General features: G+C 45.0%; 1 protein-coding gene across 4 annotated transcripts in view; it reads right to left on the bottom strand.

The window, feature by feature from the left end:
- Positions 1-7,195: 7,195 nt before the first annotated feature.
- LOC311609933 (uncharacterized protein) overlaps positions 7,196-25,447 on the bottom strand; it is a 45,351-nt gene continuing 27,099 nt past the window's right edge. The window contains exons 1-9 of one of the 4 annotated variants that reach the window (XM_084860711.1): positions 23,395-24,548; positions 20,615-20,772; positions 20,456-20,528; positions 18,618-18,739; positions 18,001-18,050; positions 17,628-17,754; positions 16,567-16,613; positions 14,744-14,870; positions 7,196-10,235 (exon numbers count right to left, since the gene is read on the bottom strand). In XM_084860711.1, coding sequence (XP_084716837.1) covers positions 8,404-10,235; positions 14,744-14,870; positions 16,567-16,613; positions 17,628-17,754; positions 18,001-18,050; positions 18,618-18,687 — 2,253 coding nt within the window. In that variant the 5' untranslated portion in view covers positions 18,688-18,739; positions 20,456-20,528; positions 20,615-20,772; positions 23,395-24,548 and the 3' untranslated portion in view covers positions 7,196-8,403. Of the gene's footprint in view, positions 10,236-14,743; positions 14,871-16,566; positions 16,614-17,627; positions 17,856-18,000; positions 18,051-18,617; positions 18,740-20,417; positions 20,529-20,614; positions 20,773-23,394; positions 24,549-24,768 lie in introns of those variants that run through there. The other 3 variants (XM_084860710.1, XM_084860712.1, XM_084860713.1) reach the window with 3 other exon arrangements.

Here is a 25,447-nt window from a genome sequence, read left to right as displayed (position 1 = left end):
TTATTAAAAAAAAAAATCAAGACCGAGAAAATAATTCACAAAAGGAAATAGGATATATGGGAAATCAAGTACAAATAAAGAAGCCCTGGCAGATTGCTCAGTGGTTAGAGCATTAGCTCTTGGACCAAAGGGTCATGGATTCAATTCCCAGTCAAGGGCACATACTTGGGTTGCAGGTTCAATCCACACCCCATGGGAGAGGCAGCTGATCAATACGTCTCTCTGACATAGATATTTTTCTCTCTCCCTCTCTCTCTTTTCCACTCTCTCTAAAAATATGCTGATCAATATGTCTCTCTGACATAGATATTTTTCTCTCTCCCTCTCTCTCTTTTCCACTCTCTCTAAAAATCAATGGAAAAATATCCTGCCGGGACCGGTTTGGCTCAATGGATAGAGCGTCGGCTTGGGGACTGAAGGGCCCCGGGTTTGATTCCGGTCAAGGGCATGTACCTTGGTTGCGGGCGTATCCCCAGTAGGGGGTGTGCAAGAGGCAGCTGATTGATGACTCTCTCTCATTGATGTTTCTAACTCTCTATCTCTCTCCCTTCCTCTCTGTACAAAAATCAATAAAATATATTAAAAAAAGAAAAAAGAAAAAATATCCTCATGTGAGGATTAACAACAAAAAAGAACAAGAAAAGAACCCATAAAAGAAAATAGAGTATATGAACAGCAAACATTCACATATAAAAATGCTCATCATAGCAACTAGAAAAATATAACAAGACCAAAATTAGATAGCACTATAAACTGTAGACAATGCCTGGGAAAGCATCTAAGCAAAGGTCATCGGCCCAGTCCAGCAATGTCAGCAAAGCCATGTCCTGGAAACATACCTGGCCAAAGGCAGGAATGTTGTCAGTCCTGACCTTTAGCTCAGGCACCAGGGGGTGGGTGCCATTATCTAAGTTCAGCCAGGTGCCAGGGGTGGACACAATTATCCAGGCTCAGCCAGGTCTGACAATTATAAGAAGCCACAAGAATGAAGAATTGAAGCTTAATCTTTAAAGCATGACTTTAACATAATTTCCATGGTGTCATACTGTATAGAATAAGCACACTATTCTAGCTCTGGGTCACTGTCTCTCCATCCGAGAACAGTGTCCCTCCTGGTCCCAGCTTTACTTAATGTCTCTGTGTCTGTCTCTTTTCTTTTTTCAACCCCCAGTTGCCTCTACTCAGATCTTGTTCACTCTCAAGCCATGCTGGATGCAGCTAAAAAAAAAAACCAAAAAAAAAAAAAACCCCAAAAAAACCCCAACCATAATAAAGCAATTGAAATGCTAAAAATAAAACTCTGATATGCACTGATGGTGGGAATGCAAAATGTTATGTCCATTTTATTTTTTAACATTTTATTAATTTCAGAGAGAAAAGGAGAAGGAAAGAGATAGAAACTATTGAGAGAGAATCATTGATCAGCCCTCTCCTGCATGCTCCCCACTGGGGAATCGAGCCTGCAACCCGTGCCTGGGCCCTTGGAATCGACCTGGGACTCTTCAGTCCACAGGCCGACGCTCTATCTGCTGTGGGGTCGAACCCTGGGTTCAAAATAAGACCACCGGAGAGTGGTTAATTAATTAAAAAAAAGCAAGCAAGGATTTATTGAACTGGCCAGGACAGCCACAAGAGCACCACACGCAGGTGGACTCCAAAGGACTGCCCCGTTTCAGGGGTAGGCAATTCCTTTTAAAGGTTTAAACCGCAAGCATTTTTCCTTTTGTTCCTAAATCCTAAAGACTAAATTCTAAAGACTGGGGACAGCCCGCAGGGTTGGTTCCCAGTCACATTCTGCTGGACATTGGAATGTGGCCTTAACTTGCGATAGCGATAACACAGAAGCAGAGCTCAGCGGTTAGTCTCTAAAGGTTATCTACAGCAGTGTTTTTCAACCTTTTTTGGGCAAAGGCACACTTGTTTCATGAAAAAAATCACGAGGTACACCACCATTAGAAAATGTTAAAAAATTTAACTCTGTGCCTATATTGACTATATGTAAAGTAATTCTCTTGAATAGGAATCAAATAAACACAAAGAAAGTATTTTATAATTACTTTATTATGAAATATTAAGTAAACAAAATAGTGAAAAATTATAAAATTCTTGTCTTGTCTGCACCTACGGCACACCAGGCAACATCTCGCGGCACACTAGTGTGCCGCGGAACAGCGGTTGAAAAACGCTGATCTACAGTTTCTATCCCCGAAGCTACTGAGTCAGTGGGAATCAATCTCCTGTGGTCCTGGCCCCTAAGCAAAGGAAAACTGCCTTAGCCTCCAGGTCTCCACCTGGAAGCTGAGGTAAGTACCCTGTGGTTTAATCAGATACAAGGGCCGGAAAAAAAAAAAGAGAGAGAGAAGAAAAGGAAAGGGTGTTTGAATTCAAACAACATTCTTTACTTGAGATGTATATTCTTAATGTCTTATTTCATATCTACTGAGACAAACCAGCTATGGCTGGTATGTCCATTTTAGAAAAGTTTGTCAGTTTTTCATAAAGTTAAACCTAATCTTACCTACAACCAACAAATAAGACTTACATTGTTACACAAACATATTTATATGTGAATATTTATAGCTGCTTTCTTCATAAACACAAAAAACTAGAAACCCAAATGTCCTGGAAGTCATACATAGATAAACAAAGAATGGTATGCCCATATAACAGAATACCACTCAGCAAGAAAAGGAATGACTACTGATACATATATCAAGACTGATGAATCTCAGAAGCATTGTGAAGTGAAAGCAGCCAGACTTCAAAGGTTACACGGAGTATGATTCCATATATATGGCATTCTAGAAAAAGTAACCTACACAAACAGAAAACAAGGCAGTGGTTGCTAAGTAAGCGGAGGTTGGGTGTGATGGGAAGAGGGGTTGACTGCAAGAGTACAAAGGAATTTTGGGGTGGGGTGTGGTGGAATTGTTGAATGTCTTGGCTGTGGTGGAAATAGTCCTATATAATAAAGATCTAATATGCTAATTAGGCCAAACAGCAGAATGATCGTCCGGGACAACCTTCCAGACGAAGCTGGGGCTGCAAAGGGCTGTGAGGGCCCAGCCCCTTGCACGAACTTCATGCGTTAGGCCTCTGGTATGATAATAACACAAAATGATACCAAAACACAAAATGATACATCAAACATTCCACTTTACTGCATATAAATTATTTCTTAATTTAAAAAAAGAATGGTAGCTTATTAGATTTTCATAGATGCCTTTTATCTCACTGAGGACTTATCATGAAGGAATGTTTAATTTTGTCAAATATTTTCTCTGAACTGATTGAGATGGTCATATATTTGATCAAAAGAATCGAGACACAAAAGAGTACATATTGAACCTATATGAAGCTCAAGGACAGACCTAACTAATCTATGGCACAAAAATCATACTTGTTGCTATTGGAGATCAGATTGACTGAAAATATATACAAGAAAATATTCTGGTTTTATATAAATATTATATACAATAGAGGTCCAGGGCACAAGTGAGATTCCTGCACTGGGGGCCAGGGGTCCCTCAGCCCAGCCTGAGCTGTCTCGCAGTCCAGGTCCCCTCGGGGGAGGTCCACCTACCGGCTTCTGACATCCCTCTTGCAGTCTGGGGCTCTCACTCCTTACAACCCACCTGCAGTGATGCGAAAGGCTCCTGCCAGTGCCACTGCCCTCGCCAGCCTGTGATCACCAGCCTGCACTCACCAGCTAGCTGTGAGCCCGGCTTCTGGCTGAGCAGTGCTCAGGAGGTAACACCCTGACCACCAGGGGGCAGCTCCTGCACTGAGCATTTGTCCCCTGATGATCAGTGCACATGATAACAACCAGTCATTCCACCATTCAGTCGATTTGCATACTATGCTTTTATTATATAGGAATGGCCTTGGAGATTACTCAAGTGTACACCTTTGTCAAGTCATAAAACTATAAACTTGAGATTTTTAAAAAAAATCTGTATTGTTCAGATTATTACAATTGCTCCTCAACCGCCCCCACCTCCACAGCTCCCCTCCACCTGGTTCCCACCCCACCCCATACCCTTACCCCTGCAACTGTCCTAATCCATAGATATACAATTTTTGTCCAGAATTTTACTGCACCCCCCAAAATTCTCTTCCCTGAGAATTGTCAGTCCATTTCCTTTCTCTGCCCCAGACTCTATTATATTCATCAGTTTATTCTGTTCATCAGAATTTTTATTCACTTGATTTTTAGATTCACCTGTTGATATCTATTTCTTGTCACTTTGTTGTTCATAAATTTTACCTTTACCTTTTTCTTCTTCTTCTTCTTCCTCTTCTTAAAGAATATCCTTCAGCTGAAACCGGTTTGGCTCAGTGGATAGAGCATTGGCCTGCAGATGGAAGGGTCCCGGGTTCGATTCTGATCAAGGGCATGTACCTTGGTTGCGGGCACATCCCCAGTAGGGGGTGTGAAAGAGGCAGCTGATTGATAATTCTCTCATCAATGTTTCTAACTCTCTATCCCTCTCTCTTCCTCTCTGTAAAAAATCAATAAAATACATTTAAAAAGAAAAAGAATATCCTTCAGCATTTCATGTAATACTGGTTTGATGGTGATGAACTCCTTTAGCTTTTTCTTATCTGTGAAGCTCTTTAGCTGACCTTCAATTCTACATGATAGCTTTGCTTGTAATCTTGGTTGTAAGTTCTTGTTATTCATCACTTTGAATATTTCTTGCCACTCCTGTCTGGCTTGCATAGTTTCTATTGAGAAGTTAGCTGATAGCTCTATGTGTACTCCTTTGTAGGTAACTGTTTTTTTCTTGCTGCTTTTAATATACTCTTTGACTTTTGCCCTTGGCACTTTAATTATGGTGTGTCTTGGTGGGGTCCTCTTTGGATTCCTCTTGTTTGGGGTTCTCTGTGCTTCTTGGACTTGTAAGTCTATTTCTTTCAGCAGGTGGGGGAAGTTTTTGGTCATTATTTCTTCAAATAGGTTTTCAATGTCTTGTCCTCTCTCTTCTGGTACCCCCATAATTTGGATGTTGGTAGGCTTGAAGTTGTCCCAGAAGCTCCTTACACTATTTCATATTTTTGGATTCTTTTTACTTTCCTGGTTGGGTATTTTTTGCTTCTCTGTATTTCAAATCTTTGACTAGATTCATGGGATCCTCTAGTCTACTGTTGGATCTCTGTATATTATTCTTTAATTCAGTCAGTGAATGCTTAATTTCTAGTTGGTCCTTTTGCATATCCAAGAGGGTCTTACTAAATTTCTCGGAGGTTTCTAGAAGATTCTTGAGTAACCTTATAACTATGGTTTTGAACTCTATATCCAGTTGTTTGCTTTCCTCCATTTCTTTCCTTTGTGGCATGTTTCTTTGTCTCTGCAATTTGGCTGCTTCCCTGTGTTGATAAAGTGGCTTTGTGTGCCAAGTGTCCTATAGGGCCCGGTGCTCAGCCTCCCTAATTACCTGAGGTGGACACTCTTGTGCACTCCTTTGTGGGCTGTGGGCACAGTCTTGTTGTAGTTAAACCTTAATTGTTGTTGGTATCACTGAGAGGAATAGACCACCTGGCCAATTGGTTGTGAGAACTAGCTGTGTTTATAATGGGAGAACTGCTGTGCTGGAGACACCCTTATGGGGCATGACTTGCTTCAGTGGGGCTTTGGTGCTCAGTGAGTCTACCTCTTGATTGTGTCATCAATGTGAAGAATTGTAATCTGGATGATCTCTCCATGACCATTGGGTACACTGGCTGTTGGATCTACAAGGAGGTGTAAAGTCAGCCACTGCCTGAGGCCACCCAGTAGGAGCTACAGAGAGATCTGCAGATTCCTCCTTTCTGTTTGGGGTTTAGAAGTGCCCAGATGAGGCCCAGCTGTGAAGCAATGCAGGATGCTGTCCAATTTTAGTCCTTCTTTTGGAACTTTTGGCATTCATTGACGCAGAAACAGTTAGGATTTAGATTGCAAAAGAACAGTCCATTTATATATTACAAAAACCTCTGCTCACAGCTTGGGTGGTGTAAATTGGGTGGGGTGGGGTCTCAGGGAATCATCAGGGTGGAGCAAACGGCAATGGTTGCCAGTCAGCCCTGCCTCTGAGAGGTCCCCGAGTCTCTGTTTCCCATGACCCTGTGCAGGAACGATTGCTGCAAGCACCTCTATGAGAAAGCTGCCCTTGTGTTCTTGCCCCAATGCCAGACAGTCTAGTTTCTCCCCGTATGAGTCTGGGTCCATAAGACTCGCCCGGAACTGAAGTTTAGAGCAATCGGGAGCTTGTATATCCCCCCTGACTGAAAGAGACAACAGCTTACCCAGTTGCCAGCCCATTTCCCCACACACCTCTGTACCTCGGCAATTCTGCCCCTCCTACGCATCTCAATTTGCTTTTCTCTTTCCTTCTAGTTGTAGAAGTTCCACTCCACCAACCTTCCCGTGGTTCTGGATGATATCATTCTGTCCTTTACTTGTAGTTTTGATGTGGTTGTGTGAGGCAGTAAGTACAGGTGATTGCCTATGCCGCCATCTTGGTTCCTCCCTAACCTTGAGATTTTTACTTCTAATTATAATATGCATGCAAATTTCAATTGTTAGCATACAAAAGTGCTGGTCATACCAGCTGAAAGGATTTCTGGACCTACTAATAGTTTGAAACCCTCAGTTTGATAAACACTAGTTCACAGGAACTGCAGATTGGTCAATGTGCCCATGTGTCTAATTTAAATGTCCTCCAAGCCTTGCAGAATTCCTCTTTTAAGTACAAACTTATATAAATATTTATGGATGAACTGAATAGAAATTTCAAACATGGCTGTTCTCTTTTATGCATTTAACAATTACTGGCCCTGACCAGTGTTGTTCAGTGGTTTGAGCGCCAGCTTAGAACTGAAGGGTCTTGGGTTTGTTTGTTTGTTTCTCTTTCTCTCTTTCTTTCTTTTTCTTTCTTTCTTTCTTTTTTCTTTAACAGAGTGGAAGGGAGAGGGATAGAGAGCTAGAAACATCGATGAGAAACATCGACCAGCTGCCTCCTGCACACCCCCTACCAGGGATGTGCCCGCAACCAAGGTACATGCGCTTGACCGGAATCGAACCCGGGACCTTTTATTTTTTTAAATAAATCTTTATTGCTCAAATTATTACACTTGTTTCTCCTCCCCTCCCCCCCGCCCCATAGCTGCCTTCCACCAGGTTCCTGCCACACCCTCTGCCCTTACCTCACCCCCTCCTCGCCATTGTCCTCATCCATAGGTTATATGATTTTAATCCAGTCTCTTTCTGCACCCCCACATCCCTTTCCCCCTGATAATTATCAATCCACTCCCTTTCTTTGCCCCTGATTCTATTATATTCACCAGTTTATTCTGGTCTTCAGATTTTTTTTTTTTTTTTTTTTGCCAATGCAAAAACTAGACCACATACATGTTATTTTCAAAATTTGAATGCCAAGAGCAAAACTCTGGCTATTAAATAAGAACAATGCCAATGCAAAACAACAAAATGAGAAATCAGAATTATGGACATATTAATATTTTTAGCTACTAAATGAGTCTCTTTTGTTGCTGGTGTAGATTTACTCATCAAGTCCTTGGACTTGCTGCACAAGACTTGGCAGAAGACTGAAAGCTAACAGATGCTAGCATGAGCAGGAACATGATTAAAGAAGTAGCTTCCATTTCAGTCTTTAATTTCTTCAGATGACTCCATGTTGGCACCTCAGTCCCTTGTGTAGCCTTCAGTTCCCTTCTCCCACTTTGCTGTCGTCTGGGCAACTCTCAGTCCCCTTGGGTGAAGGGACACAGGAGCCTCTCCGAGTCCACTGATGATGGACATAACACTCTGGCACCCGAATTGGCTGCATTGCTCCTTCAACCTGAACCCAGGCGAACCCGGGACCTTTCAGTCCGCAGACCGATGCTCTACCACTGAGCCAAGCCGGTTTCGGCAGTTGCTACCCTCTTCACACTTACATTCTACAGCAGGGGTGGGGAACCTTTTATTCTGCCAAGGGCCATTTGAACATTTATAACATCGTTCATGAACCATATAAATTATCAACTTAAAAATTAGCCTATTTTTGGTCAAACAGGGCCAGACCAAATGGTTCTGTGGGCCTTATCCAACCCACAGCCGGACGTTCCCCACCCACGCTAAAGGAGTTTCTAGCGTTTCATCTTAGCGGTTAGTTAACTTCAGATCAGACCCATCCTTTCTATGCCTCTCTTCTGTGTAATATCTGCTAACTGTCAAGGTCCTGCACGAAGTCCTTATGTCTCCACTCTCAAGAGGCTTCTCTGCTTTGGTCACCCAACCACTGTGACATGCTGAGCTCTGGCTGAAGTGCTGACTCTTTCAAACGAAAGTTTTTTTTTCTATAACAGGGATGATCACTCGACTGTTTTATCACCCATTCTGAGGTAGGAAAACATGTAATTTTACCGAGCTCCTTTCCTGTATGAGTTCTCTGCTGAGGGAACGTCTTTATCGCCCTCATCATCAGCATGAACTCGCTGATGAGCTTTAAGACTTGTGCTCCAACTGAAGCCCTTCCCACACTCCTCACACTTGTACGGCTTTTCTCCAGTGTGGACTCTCTGATGGGCGTGCAGGTATGAGCTCCTGCCAAAGAACTTGCCACACCTCTCACATTTATATGGTTTCTCTCCAGTGTGGACCCTCTGATGGATATGAAGGTGTGACACGCCATTAAAACCCTTCCCACACTGCTCACATTTGTACGGCTTTTCTCCAGAGTGGTCTCTCTGATGGGCTTGAAGGTTTGAGCTCCGAGTAAAGAACTTACCACACTCCTCACATTTATATGGTTTCTCTCCAGTATGGACCCTCTGATGGAGATGAAGCTGAGTCCCCACAATGAAGCCCTTCCCACACTCTGCACACCGATACGGTTTCTCTCCCGTGTGGGCTCTTTTATTGTGCAATTGAAGAGTGGAGGACTGAATGAAGGCCTTCCCACACTCCTCACATTTATAGGGTTTCTCTCCTGTGTGGATTCTACAGTGAACCTTCAGTTCTGACCTCCGAACGAACACCTTCCCACACGTACCGCACTTGTGTGGTTTTTCTCCAGAGTGGCATCTTTGGTGGTCTCGAAGGTTTGAGAGCTGACTGAAGCCCCTCCCACACTCCTCACATGTGAAGGGTTTTTCTCCCGTGTGGATTCTGCAGTGAGCCTTCAGCTCTGCGCTCCGACGGAAGCCTTTCCCGCAGGCATTACACTGATGCGGTTTCTCACCGCTGTGGCCTTTTTGGTGGTCTAGGAGATTTGAGGCCTGACCGAAGACCTTCCCACACCTCTCGCATTTGTAGGGTTTCTCTCCAGTGTGGACTCTCCGATGGACTTGAAGCTGTGAGCGTGCACTGAAGCCTTTCCCACACTCCTCGCATTTAAAGGGTTTCTCTCCTGTGTGGATTCTACAATGAGCATTCAGGTGTGAGCTACAACGAAAACCCTTGCCACACGCATCGCATTTGTATGGCTTCTCACCCGTGTGCATTAGCCGATGAGCCTGCAGGCGTGAAAGCCAATGGAAGTCCTTCCCACACTCTTCGCATCTGTAAGGTTTCTTTCCCACGTGAACTCTCTGATGGGCTTGAAGATATGCCCGCTGACTGAAGCCCTCCCCACACTCCTCACATTTATATGGTTTCTCTGATGTGTGTGTTGTCAGAGGAGTTTGACGATGTGAGCTTTGCTTAACATTTCTCCCACACTCCTCAAATCTGTGTGGATTTTCTCCTGTAAGAACTCTCTGCTGATGATGAAGATATGACCTCTGACTAAAACTCTTACATGATGTGTCATATTTATACGGTTTCTCTCTTCTGTGGACTCTCTGATGGGCTTGAAGACTTGAGAACCGATGGAAGGCATTTCCACATTTTTCACATTTATAGGGCTTCTCTCCCGCATCGGTCGTCTTATTAATTTGAGGACAAGAGTCCTGAATAAAACTTTTTTTGCACATCTCTCCTTTGTAGTGTTTTGTTCCACTGTGGACTCTGTGGTGAACCTGAAGATGCGAACTCTGATTGAAGCCTTTGCCGGATCCCTCATATTTATAGGGCGCATCACCTTGTTTTTCCAATGGAGAGCCAGTTCCTTGAATGTTTGCTGTGGAGTCTTGACATCTGGTTAAACCCTTGGTAACCTGTTGCCAGATTTGTGAGTAGAAAAATTCTTCATGTGGCAGGTTCTTTAATCCAATTTCTCGAATAACCTCCATGTTACTTAGACTCTTGTCTCCTAAAAGAATAAAGAGAATTTTGAGGTGGGCATGTGGATGCTTTTGTTCAGAAATGTCGAGGTTATATATAAATGTAGGCCAACACCCTGAGGCTTTACGGAACCAGGAGAAAGCTCCATTTTTATTATCGTGCATCATGTTCTCTGATATACATGACTCTGGGAACCAAGAGGCTCCACTCTGGGAACCAAGAGGTCCACCAGGCTCTCAATCACTACTCACTAACAAGACACATTTAGGAATTGTACTAGGTTTCAAAAGTGAGCCACAGGTTATAAATTTGGTGGCTGCAGAGCAAGAAAAATACTTCCTCAACAAATCAACCTACAACTTCTAGTCCTCAGCAGGCAGGGAAGCAGGGTTCTGAGCAAGGCTCTATGGCTCAAGAACAGGCCTTATCTGCTCGGCCTGCTGCTGTTATCAATCTCGCATGAGTAGGAAGGCATATACATATATATATATATATATATATATATATATATATATATATTTGATTTTTTACAGAGAGGAAAGGAGAGGGACAGGGAGTTAGAAACATCGATGAGAAACATCAATTCAGCTGCCTCTTGCACACTCCCCACCTGGGAATGTGCCTGCAACCAAAATACATGCCCTTGACTGGAATGGAACCTGGGACCCTTCAGTCTGCTGGCCAACGCTCCATCCACTGAGCCAAACCGGTCAGGGCTGGAGTAGGAAGTTTTATGCAGTCCCAGGTGGCTGCAGGTGTGGTCCCTGCAGCATCACATGGATAGGGGCAGTGGTGGCAGCATCAACAGTTCAGCTACATCGCCACTGGCACATAGACAGCCAATCAAAAAGTAAAAAGAAGGGAGGCACACCAGCCACTCCAAATTCTGGGTCTTGCATTATTCCCCCCGCCCCTCACACCCCCTTTTTTATGAAACATAAAAAAATTGAATCAAAAGGATTTTGAATTTCTACATCACTTCTGTTTTTTTTTTTAAAGGTGTCCATATTTTACCGTGAACAAACTTTACACAAAAGCAGGAAGAACCCTATGATTTTTAGCTAAAAACAGAAAAAAGCTTTAACAAAGCATTAGGGTTGGCTCCTTAAGTCACTGCTTTTGCAAAATGGTTTCACTGTGCATACTACTTATGGAAGAGGCCTCAGAAATATTAGCAACATCTTTGAGAAGAATATAGTTTGATATTTATTTAGTTGAAAAGGTTTATACAGCCGAAACCAGTTTGGCTCAGTGGATAGAGCATTGGTCTGCGGACTGAAAGGTCCCAGGTTCGATTCCGGTCAAGGGCATGTACCTTGGTTGCGGGCACATCCCCAGTAGGGGGTATGCAGGAGGCAGCTGGTCAATGTTTCTCTCTCATCGATGCTTCTAGCTCTCTATCCCTCTCTCCTCCTCTCTGTGAAAAATCAACAAAATATATTAAAAAAAAAAAAAAAAAAAAGGTTTATACAGAGCACAACAAATATAGTTTTTTACAAATATTTTGGGGAAAAAAAAAAAAAAAAAAGACTTTAACGATGAAGCTGCACCTTACTCAAAGCCTTCTCTTCTGCCTGCTATAGGCAAATTGGACCAAAATGCTCAGAATGTCTAGGGAAACTCTTCCAGACACATTAGCAGGCGATGTTGAAAACCTGTGCTTTGAATTATTTTATTGGAAGTTTACTCCAATGTTCGGAGCCTTTGATACACTGAGCTGGTTGAAAAGACATGTTTGGAAAAAAAAGCCTTCTCCATCCACGTGTCTGAAGTTTAGAATGTAAGCAGAGAATGTCCTTCACCCCCTGCTGGGAAATAGCCTTCAGAAGGACAATAGGAGTGGGGTGAGTAAAGATTTACACTGTAAACTTTACAGTAATATTATACATCACTCTCTCGCCCAGGCCAGTGTTGCTCAGTGATCAGAGCAGTGTCCCGTGCACAAAGGGACTCGGGTTCAATTCTGGGTGAGGACACCTACCCAGGTGGATGGTCCCATCCCTGGTTGGGGCACATACCGAGAAGCAACCAATTGATGTTTCTCTCTCACATGGATTTTTTTTCTCTCTCCCTTTCCCTTCCTCCGCCTCTAGAATCATCAAGGATAAAAGTGGCCATGGGGCCTATGGACTGTTGGCTTCTTTGGTTTTTGTACGTATTTCCTTTCGGTATGTGCAAAATATTTCCTTTATCAAGCAGAAGTCAATATTTGAGCCCTGGGAATAATGTCTGTGAAAGTAGACTCTCAAAATGACGGGTAGAGATACATGTTCCCTATGGACCACACCAACGGTTTTTAAGCTGAAGGCGGGAGGTAGGGAACGTGAAATGAACTTAGTTGCTTTTGAGGAACATTAACGAAATAGGAAAATACCAGAGGTGCTTTGGAAGCAGTAAAGGCACCTCTATATAAAATGGCTATTAAGAATCTTCATTCGAGTTGAAACCAGTTTGGCTTAGTGGATAGAGTGTCGGCCTGGGGACTGAAAGGTCCCAGGTTCGATTCTGGTCAAGGGCATGTACATTGGTTGCGGGCACATCCCCGGTGGGGGTGTGCAGGAGGCAGCTGGTCGATGTTTCTATCATTGATGTTTCTGGCTCTCTATCCCTCTCCCTTCCTCTCTGTAAAAATTCAATAAAATATATTAAAAACAAAACAGTATGAATTTAAAAAAAAGAAAAAAGAAAAAAGAATCTTCATTTGAAAGAGCAGTTCTTAACCAAGACAGTATGAGGCACTACTAGAAGCTGCAGGAAAACCACAGGGGGAAAATGATAATCAAGTTGGTTACAAATGAAAAGCTAAGCTTTTCTATCTATACCCAAAAGCACCTAATAAAATTAGACATTCGTCAAGGGGGAAAAACTGTTCTAGACTATGTCTTCATCACAGTTTTTTAAAAAGTCCTCATCGAGGATGTGTTTTTGTTTAATTTTTTTAGGGAGAGAAAGAGAAGAACATTGATGTGAAAGAGAAACATTGATTAGTTGCCTCCTGTGATTGGAACCCACAAGCTGGGTATGTCCCCTGGCCGGGAACGGAGCCTCTGACCCTTCGGCCCATGGGACGACACTCCAACCGGGAGCCGTACCGGCCAGGGCACACGTTTTTTATTACCACACTTTATGGGTCTCAGAGACTAATGGAAAATGGTCTACGTAACCATCATTAACTCATTCATATATTTGATAAATCTTTATAGCACAGCTGCCCTCTTCCAACTCTGTTCTATATAGTGAGGATAAAGCAATAAAGAAAACAGAATTTCTCTGCTCCTAAGATTGTATTCCAATGGAATAACGGAAGATAAATAAAAATATGTTAATATGGTAAGTGCTTAGATATCAACTAAGACATGGAGTGGAGGAAGAAGGTATTATGCACAGAGGGGTCATGGAGGCCTCTCCTACGAGGCTAACATTGGAGAAAAGCCCTGTGTGAGGTAGGGGAGGAGCTGGGAGAATGGCAGAGGAAACAGTGCTCCTGACAGAAGAACAAAAAGAGGGTGACAAGGCGGGGGCACGCGTGGCACAGCAAAGAGCCCAAAGGGGAAAGTGACAGGTCACGTTAATAGAGGGATGGGGGCAGGGGGCAGAGCCATGTGGAACACACTATAAGCCACTTTAAGTACCTGGATTTTACTTTGAATCAGATAAGAAGCTAATAGAGGTTTTGAGCAGAGGACCAACAAGATCTGACAAACACTCATAAAATCCTTTGGGGTAGAGAATTCATTGAAAAAGAGCAAAACAGCAGAGTGAGAGGGACACAGACCGCTGTGGTAATCCACAGACCCTGACTCAAATAAGCGTCTTACTGGTGGAGGTGACAAGAAGGAGGACAGCTCCAGCCGGTGTGGCTCAGTGGACAGAACCATCGGTCTGCGGACTGAAGGGTCCCAGACTCAATTCTGGTCAAGAGCACAGGCCCGGGTTGTGGACTCCATCCCCAGTAGGGGGCGTTCAGGAGGCAGCCAATCAATGATTCCCTCTCATCATTGATGTGTGATGTTTCTAGGTCTCTCTCCCTCTCTCTTCCTCTCTGAAATCAATAAAAAAAAATTTTTTTTTTAAATAGAAGCAGGGCAGAGTTTAAACCCAGGCTGTTTCCAGTTGGTATGGTGTGACTCTTAGCTTGAATTAATCTTCTAATATTAATTTGGCTCCTGTGAGTGTTTTGTTACCTTTAAAATCATAACCCTGCTCTAACCGGTTTGACTCAGTGGACAGATCATTGGCCTGAGGACTGAAGGGTCCTGGATTTGATTCCGGGTAAGGGCACATGCCCAGGTTGTGGGCCTGATGGCCAGTGGGGGTGTGCAGGAGGCAGCCGATCAATGATTCTCTCTCATCACTGATGTTTCTATCTCTCTCTTCCTCTCCCTCTCTGAAATCAATAAAAATATATTAAAAAAAAAAAAAAAAACTTTTTAAAAAAGAAAAGAAAACTGGCAACCAGCCACAGGGCTCCAAAGCCCACCCATCAAGGACACACACAGCACAGGGGGCTCAGGTCCGTCACAGCCCCGTCCTCACCCACGGAGACCAGGTTCCGGAAGTTCTCCTGCGTCACGTCCCAGTACAGCTTCCTCTGGGCAGCGTCCAGCAGCCGCAGCTCCTCCTCCGTGAAGACCACAGCCACGTCCTGGAAGGTCACCGCCTCCTACGGCCCCGAACACAGGAAACCTCGGTGCATAACCAGCCTCAGGCAGAGGGCGGCACTGAGAGCAGTTCTGTGATCTCAGCGATTCAGTGAGACGTCTGCCCAGGGGCATGAGAATCTGAGGCACAAGAAACCTCTGGGTTTCTTATTCTCCTTCGGGAACGGAATGTTGTTCGTCTGACTGCTGCCTTCCAGGACAAACCAAACCTTTTCCCTTTTTTATCCAACTCTTTCCAAACCACAAGCGGACTTCAAGGATCTTCCACTTTGCTCAAGGATTTTCTCCCTGAGCTCTAAAGATTTCAACAAACGTACCTCCCTGATACTCATTTTATTTTCTTCCTTCCTTCCTTCCTCTCTCTCTTTTTCTTCCTTCCTTCTTTCCTCTCTCTCTCTCTCTCTCTCTCTCTCTCTCTCTCTCTCTCTCTTTTTCCTTCCTTCCTTCCTTCCTTCTTTCCTTCCTTCCTCCTTCCTTCCTCCCTCCCTTCCTCCCTCCCTCCCTCCCTTCCTCTCTTCCTTGGTTAAGGGGTTACATATGTGTTTTGACCCCCTACTGTCCCCCCCCCCCCCCACAACCCTAGTCTCATTTTTGAACATTCCCGCAGGGAGGCCAGGACTTGGGGGGACGGAGTTCAGGGTTTCCAGCAAACAGGAAGGGCTCTGTGTTTGGTCCCCGATTCAGCCAGGGTCTTCCTGGCCATGGGCCGCTCCACCTCGGCCCCCACCCTGCACCCCCCTGGTTGATTCTTGTCCGTGCCTTGACCGGGAATCAAACCCACAACCTTGGTGTATCAGGACGATGCTCTAACCAACTGAGCTATATGGTCCGGGCCAATAAATGTGTTAAAATCATTGGTAATCTGATCAGTAAATACAATGTATGTTGGTTATTTGCACTTATATAATAAGTGCATCATATTTTCATATATTTACGGGTCAGCTTTACTTTTTCTTTAGTACCTGCCTGTTAATTTTCTTTGCTCAGACTCTGATTGGGATTTTTTACATTATCATTGTAAAATTTCTATTGGAGAGTTAAGTTTTGTTTCTTTACCGCATGCTTTATAAATACTTCCACCCACATTTCATTATTAGTCTTATATAGCCTTGAGCACAGCATGATTGTTCATCCCTCACTGACGTATGTGGCCAGGGCACTCTTCATTGTGGGGCTGTCCTGTGTGTAGGATGTTAGCAGAATCCTTACCTTCTGCACACGGGACACCAGTAGCAGTCCTCAGTGATGACACCAAATGTGTCCAGGTGTTCACTGGAGGCAAAATTGCCCGATTAAGAATCACTGGTGTGAACTTAACAGTTTTCTGAAGTTTTATAATCCTGTTTCTTTGTATGAGTCGTGGCCAGGAGGCTCAGTTGCTTAGAGTATCATCCCACACACCAAAAGGTTGAGGGTCCTATTTTCAGTCAGGGCACATACCTAGGTTGCGGGTTCAATTCCCGGTCAGGGCAGGTATGGAGGAAACCCGTCGATGTTCCTCTCTCACATCAATGTTTCTCTCTCTCTCTGGTAGAAATTAACCTACACTAAAATAAAAAGTAGTGATGATCTGACACATAAAAGGGCCCTGAATGCCTACTTTTCTCTTTAATCCTTCCAGGAGAAAGAAACAGGATGTGTCTAATCTTTGAAAAATGAGATGACAATTTAAAACCTACACAGGCAAGCCCAACTCACCTTGAACTTGGCCATTCTGTCCTCCTCCTCCTCGGGAAGGGCCGAGTCTTGGAAAGGCACACAGGGGAAGAAGGAAAACGACATTAGATTCTGGCCAAGGATGTCACTAACCCCAATGGCTGCTTTACGTGAACCCGCACACACACCCTGTGAACACACCCACTGCGCCTGTGCCCTGAGGAGCAGAGTGCAGACTGCGTCCCAGGCACCTGAGGCCAAGGGCCCCGCGCAGTGAACCACCCGCCCAACCCCCCACGGTGGCCCGGATGCAAGTGCATGATCTCTCAGGGGACGGTTCTAGCTCTGGGAGAGTGGACACTGAGGGCAGAGGCACAGGGCAGGGAAGGAATCCCTGGGGCCAAATGACACTGCCACTCAGGAGCTGTGAAACCCTGAGCAAATGACTATCTTCATGCCTTCATTCTCTCACCAGTGAAACGGAGGGATTCACAGTGCCTATCGCATACGATTGTTGTAAAAACGTATGCCCGGCTGGCGTGGCTTGGGGGTTTAGCATTGACCTACGAACCGGGAGGTCGTGGTTCGATTCCCAGTCAGGGCACTTGCCAGTGTGGGGTGTGGGGGAGGCAGCCAGTCGATGGTTCTCTCTCATCATTGATGTTTAATGTTTCTATTTCTCTCTCCCTCTCCCTTCCTCTCTTAAATCAATTAAATATATATATATATATATATATATATATATATATATTTGTTTTTTAATATATTTTATTGATTTTTTTACAGAGAGGAAGTTAGAGGGATAGAAAGTTAGAAACATCGATGAGAGAGAAACATAGATCAGCTGCCTCCTGCACACCCCCCACTGGGGATGTGCCCGCAACCAGTGTACATGCCCTTGACCGGAATTGAACCCTGGACCCTTCAGTCTGCAGGCCGACGCTCTATCCACTGAGCCTAACTGGTTTCGGATAAAAAAATATATATATATTTTAAAAACCTTAAAAAAAGAAAAGAAAACTGGCAACCAGCCACAGGGCTCCAAAGCCCCACCCATCACAGGACACACACAGCATAGGTCCGTCACAGAGCCCCGTCCTCACCCACGGAGACCAGGTTCCGGAAGTTCTCCAGCGTCACGTCCCGGTACAGCTTCCTCTGGGCAGCGTCCAGCAGCCCCAGCTCCTCCTCCGTGAAGACCACAGCCACGTCCTGGAAGGTCACCGCCTCCTACGGTCCCGAACACAGGAAACCTCGGTGCATAACCAGCCTCAGGCAGAGGGCGGCACTGAGAGCAGTTCTGTGATCTCACAGCGATTCAGTGGAGGCGTCTGCCCAGGGGTATGAGAATCTGAGGTACAAAAAACCTCTGGCACATAAAAGGGCCTGAATGCCTACTTTTCTCTTTAATCCTTCCAAGAAAAAGAAACAGCCTGTGTCTAATCTTTGAGAAATGAGATGACAAGCCCAACTCACCTTGAACTTGGCCATTCTGTCCTCCTCCTCCTCCTCGGGAAGGGCTGAGTCTTGGGAAGGCACACGGGGGAAGAAGGAAAACGACGTTAGATTCTGGCCAAGGATGTCACTAACCCCAATGGCTGCTTTATGTGACCCCCGCACACACACCCTGTGAACACACCCACTGCGCCTGTGCCCTGAGGAGCAGAGTGCAGACTGCGTTCCAGGCTCCTGAGGCCAAGGAGTGAACCAACCCCATCCGGTGGCCCGGATGCAAGTGCAAGCAGCCCTCAAGGGACGGTTCTAGCTCTGGGAGAGTGGACACTGAGGGCAGAGGCACAGGGCAGGGAAGGAATCCCTGGGGCTACTTAGGAGCTGTGAAACCCTGAGCAAATTATTACTGTCTTCATGCCTTCATTCTCTCACCTGTGAAACTGAGGGATTCACAGTGCCTAGAGAGCATAAGATTGTTGTAAGAATAACGTGGTAGGCAGGAGGCTCAAACAACACTTTCAAGGCACCTTACTGGTAGCAGCAGAAAAGCAAGTAACATATGCCCGGCTGGTGTGGCTCAGTGGTTGTGTGTTAACCTATGAATGGGAGGTCGTGTTTCGATTCCCAGTCAGGGCACTTGCCTGGATTGCTAGCTCCATCCGTAGTGTGGGGTGTGCGGGAGGCGGCTGTTCGATAGTTCTTTCTCATCATTGATGTTTCTATCACTCCCTCCTCCTACCTTCCTCTCTGAAATCAATAGAATCTATATTAAAAAAAGAAAAGAAGTAACATAAAACCGGTCTCACAAATGGTTCCTGTCAGTGGAACCTTCAGAGGTGGGTTCTGTCCTGTGACTTTCACACGCCCTCTGAAACATGTCCTTCTTTCTTGCTTTCACATACTTAATTTGATGCCTTTGCAAAAATATTTAAGAGTAGACAATTTCTTCCTGTATAAAATATACGTAAGAAAATTTACTATTTAACCATTTTAGGTATATAGTTCATTAAATGCATTCATATTGTTGTGCAACCATCATCACCCTCCATCTGCAGGATTGTTCACCATCCCAAACTGAAACTACCCATTAAACAATAACTCTCCACCCCTCCTCCCCTCAGCCTCTGTTCAACACTATTTTTTTTTTTTTTTTTTAATTCTGGCAACATTTATTTGCTCTGAGGCTCCACCCCCGCCCCCAGACCCTTATCTTCAACCACTCATCTCATCTGCACAGACAACTGGTCACCCAATCACTCTATCCACTGCCAGAGACTAAGTCGGGGCCAGGACATCAGGTCGACCCATGTCTCAACAATATTTCTCTATGAATCTGCCTATACAAATAACTGTTTTTTTAAGCTAATAAGTCCTAGCCTGGCAGGTGTGGCTCAGTTGGCTAGAGCGCTGTCCTGTATACCAAAAGCTTGTGAGTTTTGTCCCAGGTCTTGGCACACCCAGGAGTCAGAGGATCAATGTTTCTCTCTCACATCAATGTTTCTCTCTCTCTCCCTCTCACTAAAATAATAATTTAAAAAACAAAACAGCCAGGCCTGTAGCAGCAACAGCCAAGTCCAGAGCAACTAGGTCAGGAGCAGCAGTGACCAGACCCGGAGCAGCTGGTTGTGGAACGAACCAGAGCAACAGAGGCCAGGCCCGGAGCAGCCAGGCTCGAAACAGCTCGCTCCTCGCCTGTACCTGCCCACGGCTGCCTCTCAGACATGGCTGGAAACTTTTGCGGGAACTTGAGGGTCTGCTGAATCAAGTGATGAAGGCTTAGATCTGGATGTGTTGAGTTAGTATAGCGCTGGGGTGTTGATCTGTGAGTGCCTTGGGTGGGGCCTGGATGAGGCTGGTTGACCTATTTGAAAATGTGTTTTGTGTGAAGTGTATCATTGGGCATGTGGACATATTATTGATATGAGAAAATGCTAAGTAACAGATTTACTATCTGAAAAGGGATTTACTATCGGGGAAAGGGAGGGAGGAAGAGACTGAACATAAACTGTGCACCTATGGATGAGGACAATGGGGGATGGGGAGGGGGCAGAGGGTGGGGTGGGAACCTGGTGGAGGGGGGAAGAAATGAGGAACCTTTGTAATAATATGAACAATAAAGATTGATTTAAAAAAATAAAAATAAAAAAAACAAAACAAAACAAACAAAAAACCACCCTGAAAATAAATAAAAAAACCTAAAAACACAACATCCTTGGGTGAGGATTTAAAAAAATAAGCTATTCACTTCTTGCCAAAGTTACTTTGTTAGCAGCAGGGTCCTAAAAAAAACTATCACAGAGGTGAAGAGAAATGAAAAACCTGTGATGCCGCAGGATTCACTTAACCATAAGCCTGGTGATCACTATGTCATTTAAATGAACATGCTACAACGAAAATGGCAGTATTCAACATGAAATAAGCACGAGGGACACGGTAGGGACCTTGAGAAGCATCTGGCATGCGTGTTGCATCCGGGTACCTGTCAAGAACCCACTGCTGTCCCAGGCGTGTGCCCTTGCTCTGATCGCTGACCGCTCTGCGCCTGTTCTCAGCTGTAATACGGAGATAATGGGGTGTCAGGCACAGGATTCTTGTGGGGAATAAACGAACGAATCCGTGCAATGCCCTGGCACACTACCTGGCATGGTAGGAAGTTCTCAGGAAGTGACGACAGTAACTGCTGCTCTCATTTCACAGAGAAGGAAGCTGAGGCGCAGGGAGGTCAGGAGGCAGGTGGGCCCTGACTCCAGATCTCACAGCAGGGCCAGTTTTCTGGATCTTGTCTCCTGGTTGCTCCTTAAAGACAAAAATAGAGTTTAAGGGCTCACGGGAAGAGACGTGAGGGCTTGAGAGACTGGGATGAAGGTCAGACAGAGGAAGGTTTCCTTCGTGCTGGAAACAGATCACTCCCCCAGCGGACAGGAGGAGGTCTGAGGGGGAAGAGGCTGGGGCCAGGGAGACTGGGAGGAGCCAGCACATCAAGAAACCCTTCCATGCTCACTCCGGCAGCACATTAACCAAAACCAAAATGAGACAGAGAGGATCAGCACGGCCCCTGCCCAAGGAGGACACTCAAATTCGTGGAGCGTTCCGCATTTATAAACACTGCCAGTTTTGTGTGTTTTTTTAATTTTAAAAAATATATATTTTATTGATTTTTACAGAGAGGAAGGGAGAGGGATAGAGAGCTAGAAACGTCGATGAGAGAAACATCGACCAGCTGCACAGTCTGTCCTTTCTACCAGTACTTCTCCAATTGTAATGGCCCATGAGCCTGGAGACCCATGAAGATACAGCTGCCTATGTCTCACCCCCAACAGTTATAAACCTCACGGCCAAGGAGGGGGACTCAGCACCCACAGTTCAAAAACTACCCCGGGTGACGTTGCTGTGCTGATGTCTGGATCATACTTGGATGTCTGGATCCTACTGGGGATGTGCCCGCAACCAACGTACATGCCCCTGACCAAATCGAACCCGGGACCTTTCAGTCCACGGACCGAAGCTCTACCACTGAGCCAAATCGGTTTCAGCTAAACACTGCCAGTTTTATGAACATGGGTTCAAATGAAGACCTGCTTTAGAAGGAAAGGATGGAACAGCGTGGAGCAAGGCTGTTCATTCATGGAGGAACCATGTTTGGGTGGAGAGCACACACCTGTTAAACAGAATACCTCTACTTTGTTTCTTCTGGAGAGAAATAATAGTTTTGAGATGTTTTTTTTTTACCTAATTACCTAAAGCAAAAACCAAAGGCTGGCGTCTGTTATGCAGCAAAGGGTTATTAGTGTGATATGTTCTCAATGTTTTTTCTTCTTATCAGTTGTTTTGCATTTATAGTAAAAATTGTAAATGTTTGGAATAAATAATATCTAAAAATAAAGGATCACCCCCTTCAAAATTCAAAGCAGGCAAAGACCTTGATCTCCTGGAGCTATTGAAAAGGGGTGCCAGGGTAATAAAAGTCCAGTGGCACAGGGAGAGAGGCTTTGAAGAATAATAAGGCCGGTGGGAGGGACAAGGAGGGGCTGTTACGGAATGAGTTTTTGCCATGGAACGCTTCTCTTCCATTTCAGGAGAGACCTCAACCGAGAGCCTCCTGACAGCTGACTCTGAAGGAGGTGTGATTTGGCCAGAGGGAAACAGCCAATATTGTTGTGAAAAATGCAAAGTCTGTCCTTTCTACCAGTACTTCTCCAATTGTAATGGCCCATGAGCCTGGAGACCCATGAAGATACAGCTGCCTATGTCTCACCCCCAACAGTTATAAATCTCACGGCCAAGGAGGGGGACTCAGCACCCACAGTTCAAAAACTACCCCGGGTGACGTTGCTGTGCTGATGTCTGGATCATACTTGGAGTAAAATCAATCAATACCAGCCATCTAGGTACTTTCAGAGAGAATTTGAGCTTTTCACCTCCAACTTTTCTTCTGACCCCAACAGCCTGCCCCATTGCCCAAAGACAATAAAGTTAAAGAAGGAGAAACACACATTACAAGCTTCTCTTCCCCTCTGATCCTAATACAGTGTGCAAGGTTAGAATCACGGTTTGTTAGGATCAGAGGGAGTGCCAAAACCACTCTAACCCCCTAATTTTATCCATAACGCAACCTGGGCCATTCACAAAATACTCCCAATAATAACCACAGGAGCTGTCATTTACAGGCCCTCGCTGGTTTGGCTCAGTGCATAGTGTAGATTGAAGGGTGCTGGGTTCGATTCTGGTCAAGGGGACATGCCTAGGTTTCAGGCTCGATCCCTAGTAGGGGCCATGCAGGAGGCAGCCGATCAATGATTCTCTCTCATCATTGATGTTTCCATCTCTCTCTCCTTCTCCCTTCCTCTCTGAAATCAATAAAAATATATTTAAATATATAAATAAACGTTTCTAGTAGATACGCTGACTTAGGGTGGTGAACACACAGTACAATAGACAGATGATGTACGATAGAATCGTACACCTGAAACCTATATAATTTTATTAACCAATGTCACCCCAATAAATTCAATAAAAAGAAATGTAAAAAGTCAGCTTAATTTTAATAATATATTTTATTTAACCCAATATATTTAAAGTATTACCATTTCAACTTTTAATCAATATAAAAATTGAGATAGTTTCCATTCTTTTTCCATACTAAGTCTTTGAAATCCGTTGTGTGGCTTAATTAGCACTAGCCACAGTTCAAGTGCTCAACATTCTCAGGTGGCTACTGGTTACTAGGTTAGATAGTGCATACGTACACCTTTTAAAGGCTTAGCGATCACATAATCATCACTCAGGGACTCCCTAAGTTCAACAGGGAGCAAATTCGTTTTAGGTTTAAACAATGGTTATTACAGAAGCTTTTTATTTCTGTTCAACTGTACGACAGAACTGAAGTATCAGAACAGAAGGTGGGGGAGAAAAGAATACCTTCAACATCCTTTTGCCTTTTCATTGATTTGCTGCGTCTTTCATGGTGTTCACTCCTCTGTGCTGAGCAAAGGACAACGGCTAGTCTGGAATACACGGAGCATTCACTAATTTGTTTCCTAATTCCAATTATGGGATTTTAAACTGTGGGACCAAGAATATGCAAAGATACAAGAAGCACAAGCCGTAGGTGCAAATCCACTGCTCTTACTAGCAGCGTGACAGGTAAGTAACTGCTCGCTCTCTCCATTTCCTCATCTGTGAAGTAAGAACAGTATTATTCACTTCATTGGGCCTTGTGAAGACTAAACGTGTTCATTTTTATAAAACCCTCAGAATGATACTTAGCACTCAATGTGTAACTACTGTGACCAGTATTCATGCGCTGCCCGTGTTCTACATGTCACGGTTATTTAAACAATAACCGAACACCTCCGTAACAGAAACATCTACGAATGAATAAAACACCTTCTTCCATTCCAAACAGAAAGGAAGCCCTGGGCTCACTCCCCTCCAGCCTACAGCCCGCTCTGGGAAGTCAGGGCAGGGGAGGGAAGGATCCTGCCTGATCCTGGAAAAACAAGAGATATCCGAGACCACTCCTGAAAGAAAGGGTCAGCCCTGGCCGGTTTGGCTCAGTGGATAGCGTTGCCTGCAGACTGGAGGGTCCCAGGTTCCATTCTGGTCAAGGGCACATGCCCGGTTTGCGGGCTTGGGAGGCAGCTGATCGATGATTCTCTCTCATCATGGATGTTTCTATCTCTCTCTATCCCTTTCCCTTCCTCTCTCTGAAATCAATAAAAATACATTAAAAAAAAAACAAACAAAAAAAACAAAAACAGGTCATAAGTAGCACACGCATCGGCCCCATTTCTGCGGAGATCAGAATGAGCTAATGGCCCTTGGAGGAATTCCGGAGAAAGGGCTATTTTTCTGATTCTGACAATACTAACAGTAACGGCTAACACCTCGCCAGACAGACGCCTGAGCTGTTCAAAACATTCCACTTGCACTATGTTGCCATTACTTCTCAAAACAAATGCATGAGGCTCGTACTCTAGCGAAGGGAAACGGAGGCACCGGGAAATTAGAGTTCTCATCCAGTGTTTGTGGGTAGAAAGTGCCAGGGTGTGGAAGGGGTGGGAAGGCGGGGCAGCCGGGAGACATACACGCTGCGGTCCCCGGTCCTCCCTAACCCCGCACTAAGGAAACGCCCCCGAGCGGGGCCCAGTCCGGGGCAAGGCAAGCGGCAGCCCCGCCTCTCAGCCCCGCCCTCGGCCTCTGCCTTTTCCTCCCCGGGACCGGGGCCCGGCGGCTGAGCCTGAGATTGGGTCAGAAAAGCTGAAAGAGGCTGCGGACCCGGGGCTCACTCACCTCCCGGAGAAGCCGAGGCCACGGGCTCAGCCTCCTGCCGCCGGAAGTGCCTTCGACCTCGCGGAGCTCATGGACTACATTTCCCAGCATTCCTGCGGCTCCGCCCCTTTGGGGCGATGGGGCGGGCTCCAACACAGGCGGCCTGATTCAAATTCCCAGAAAGCAGCTGGATTCACAACCTCGCCCTCTGGTAACCCAAATGCCTTCATACATGCATAACACTTGAATTAAACCTCCCTGTTTCCCCTCCAGAGCAAGGAACATGTCTGCACTTTCCAAGAGTGAAAGTGCTCCAGATACACAGGAGGCATCTGGCCTACACATCCCAGAATCCTCTTTAGGGCCGAGCTTCCCACCAGCTGAAATTTTATTTTCTTAAAAAAAAAAAAAGTATTAAATGTATTTTTATTGATTCCAGAGAGGAAGGGAGAAGGAGAGAGTGAGAGAGAAACATCAATGATGAGAGAAAATCATTGATTGGCACTCATCCCTGGAGATGAGTCCACAACCTCTGACCTGGAATTGAACCCATGACCTTTCCTTTCACAGGGCAATGCTCTAACCACTGAAAAACACAGGCCACGGCTGCCACAAATTCTTTTTATTTTAAAATTCTTTATTGTTGCCCTAGCTGGTTTGGCTCAATGGATAGAGCGTTGGCCTGTGGATGGAAGTGTCC

This window comes from Pipistrellus hanaki (genome assembly GCF_964339955.1).
Source record: "Pipistrellus hanaki genome assembly, chromosome: 15".
NCBI classification, from domain to species: Eukaryota; Metazoa; Chordata; class Mammalia; order Chiroptera; family Vespertilionidae; genus Pipistrellus; species Pipistrellus hanaki.
Note: the sequence above shows the minus strand (reverse complement) of the source record. Positions and strands in the feature narration are given on the sequence as shown.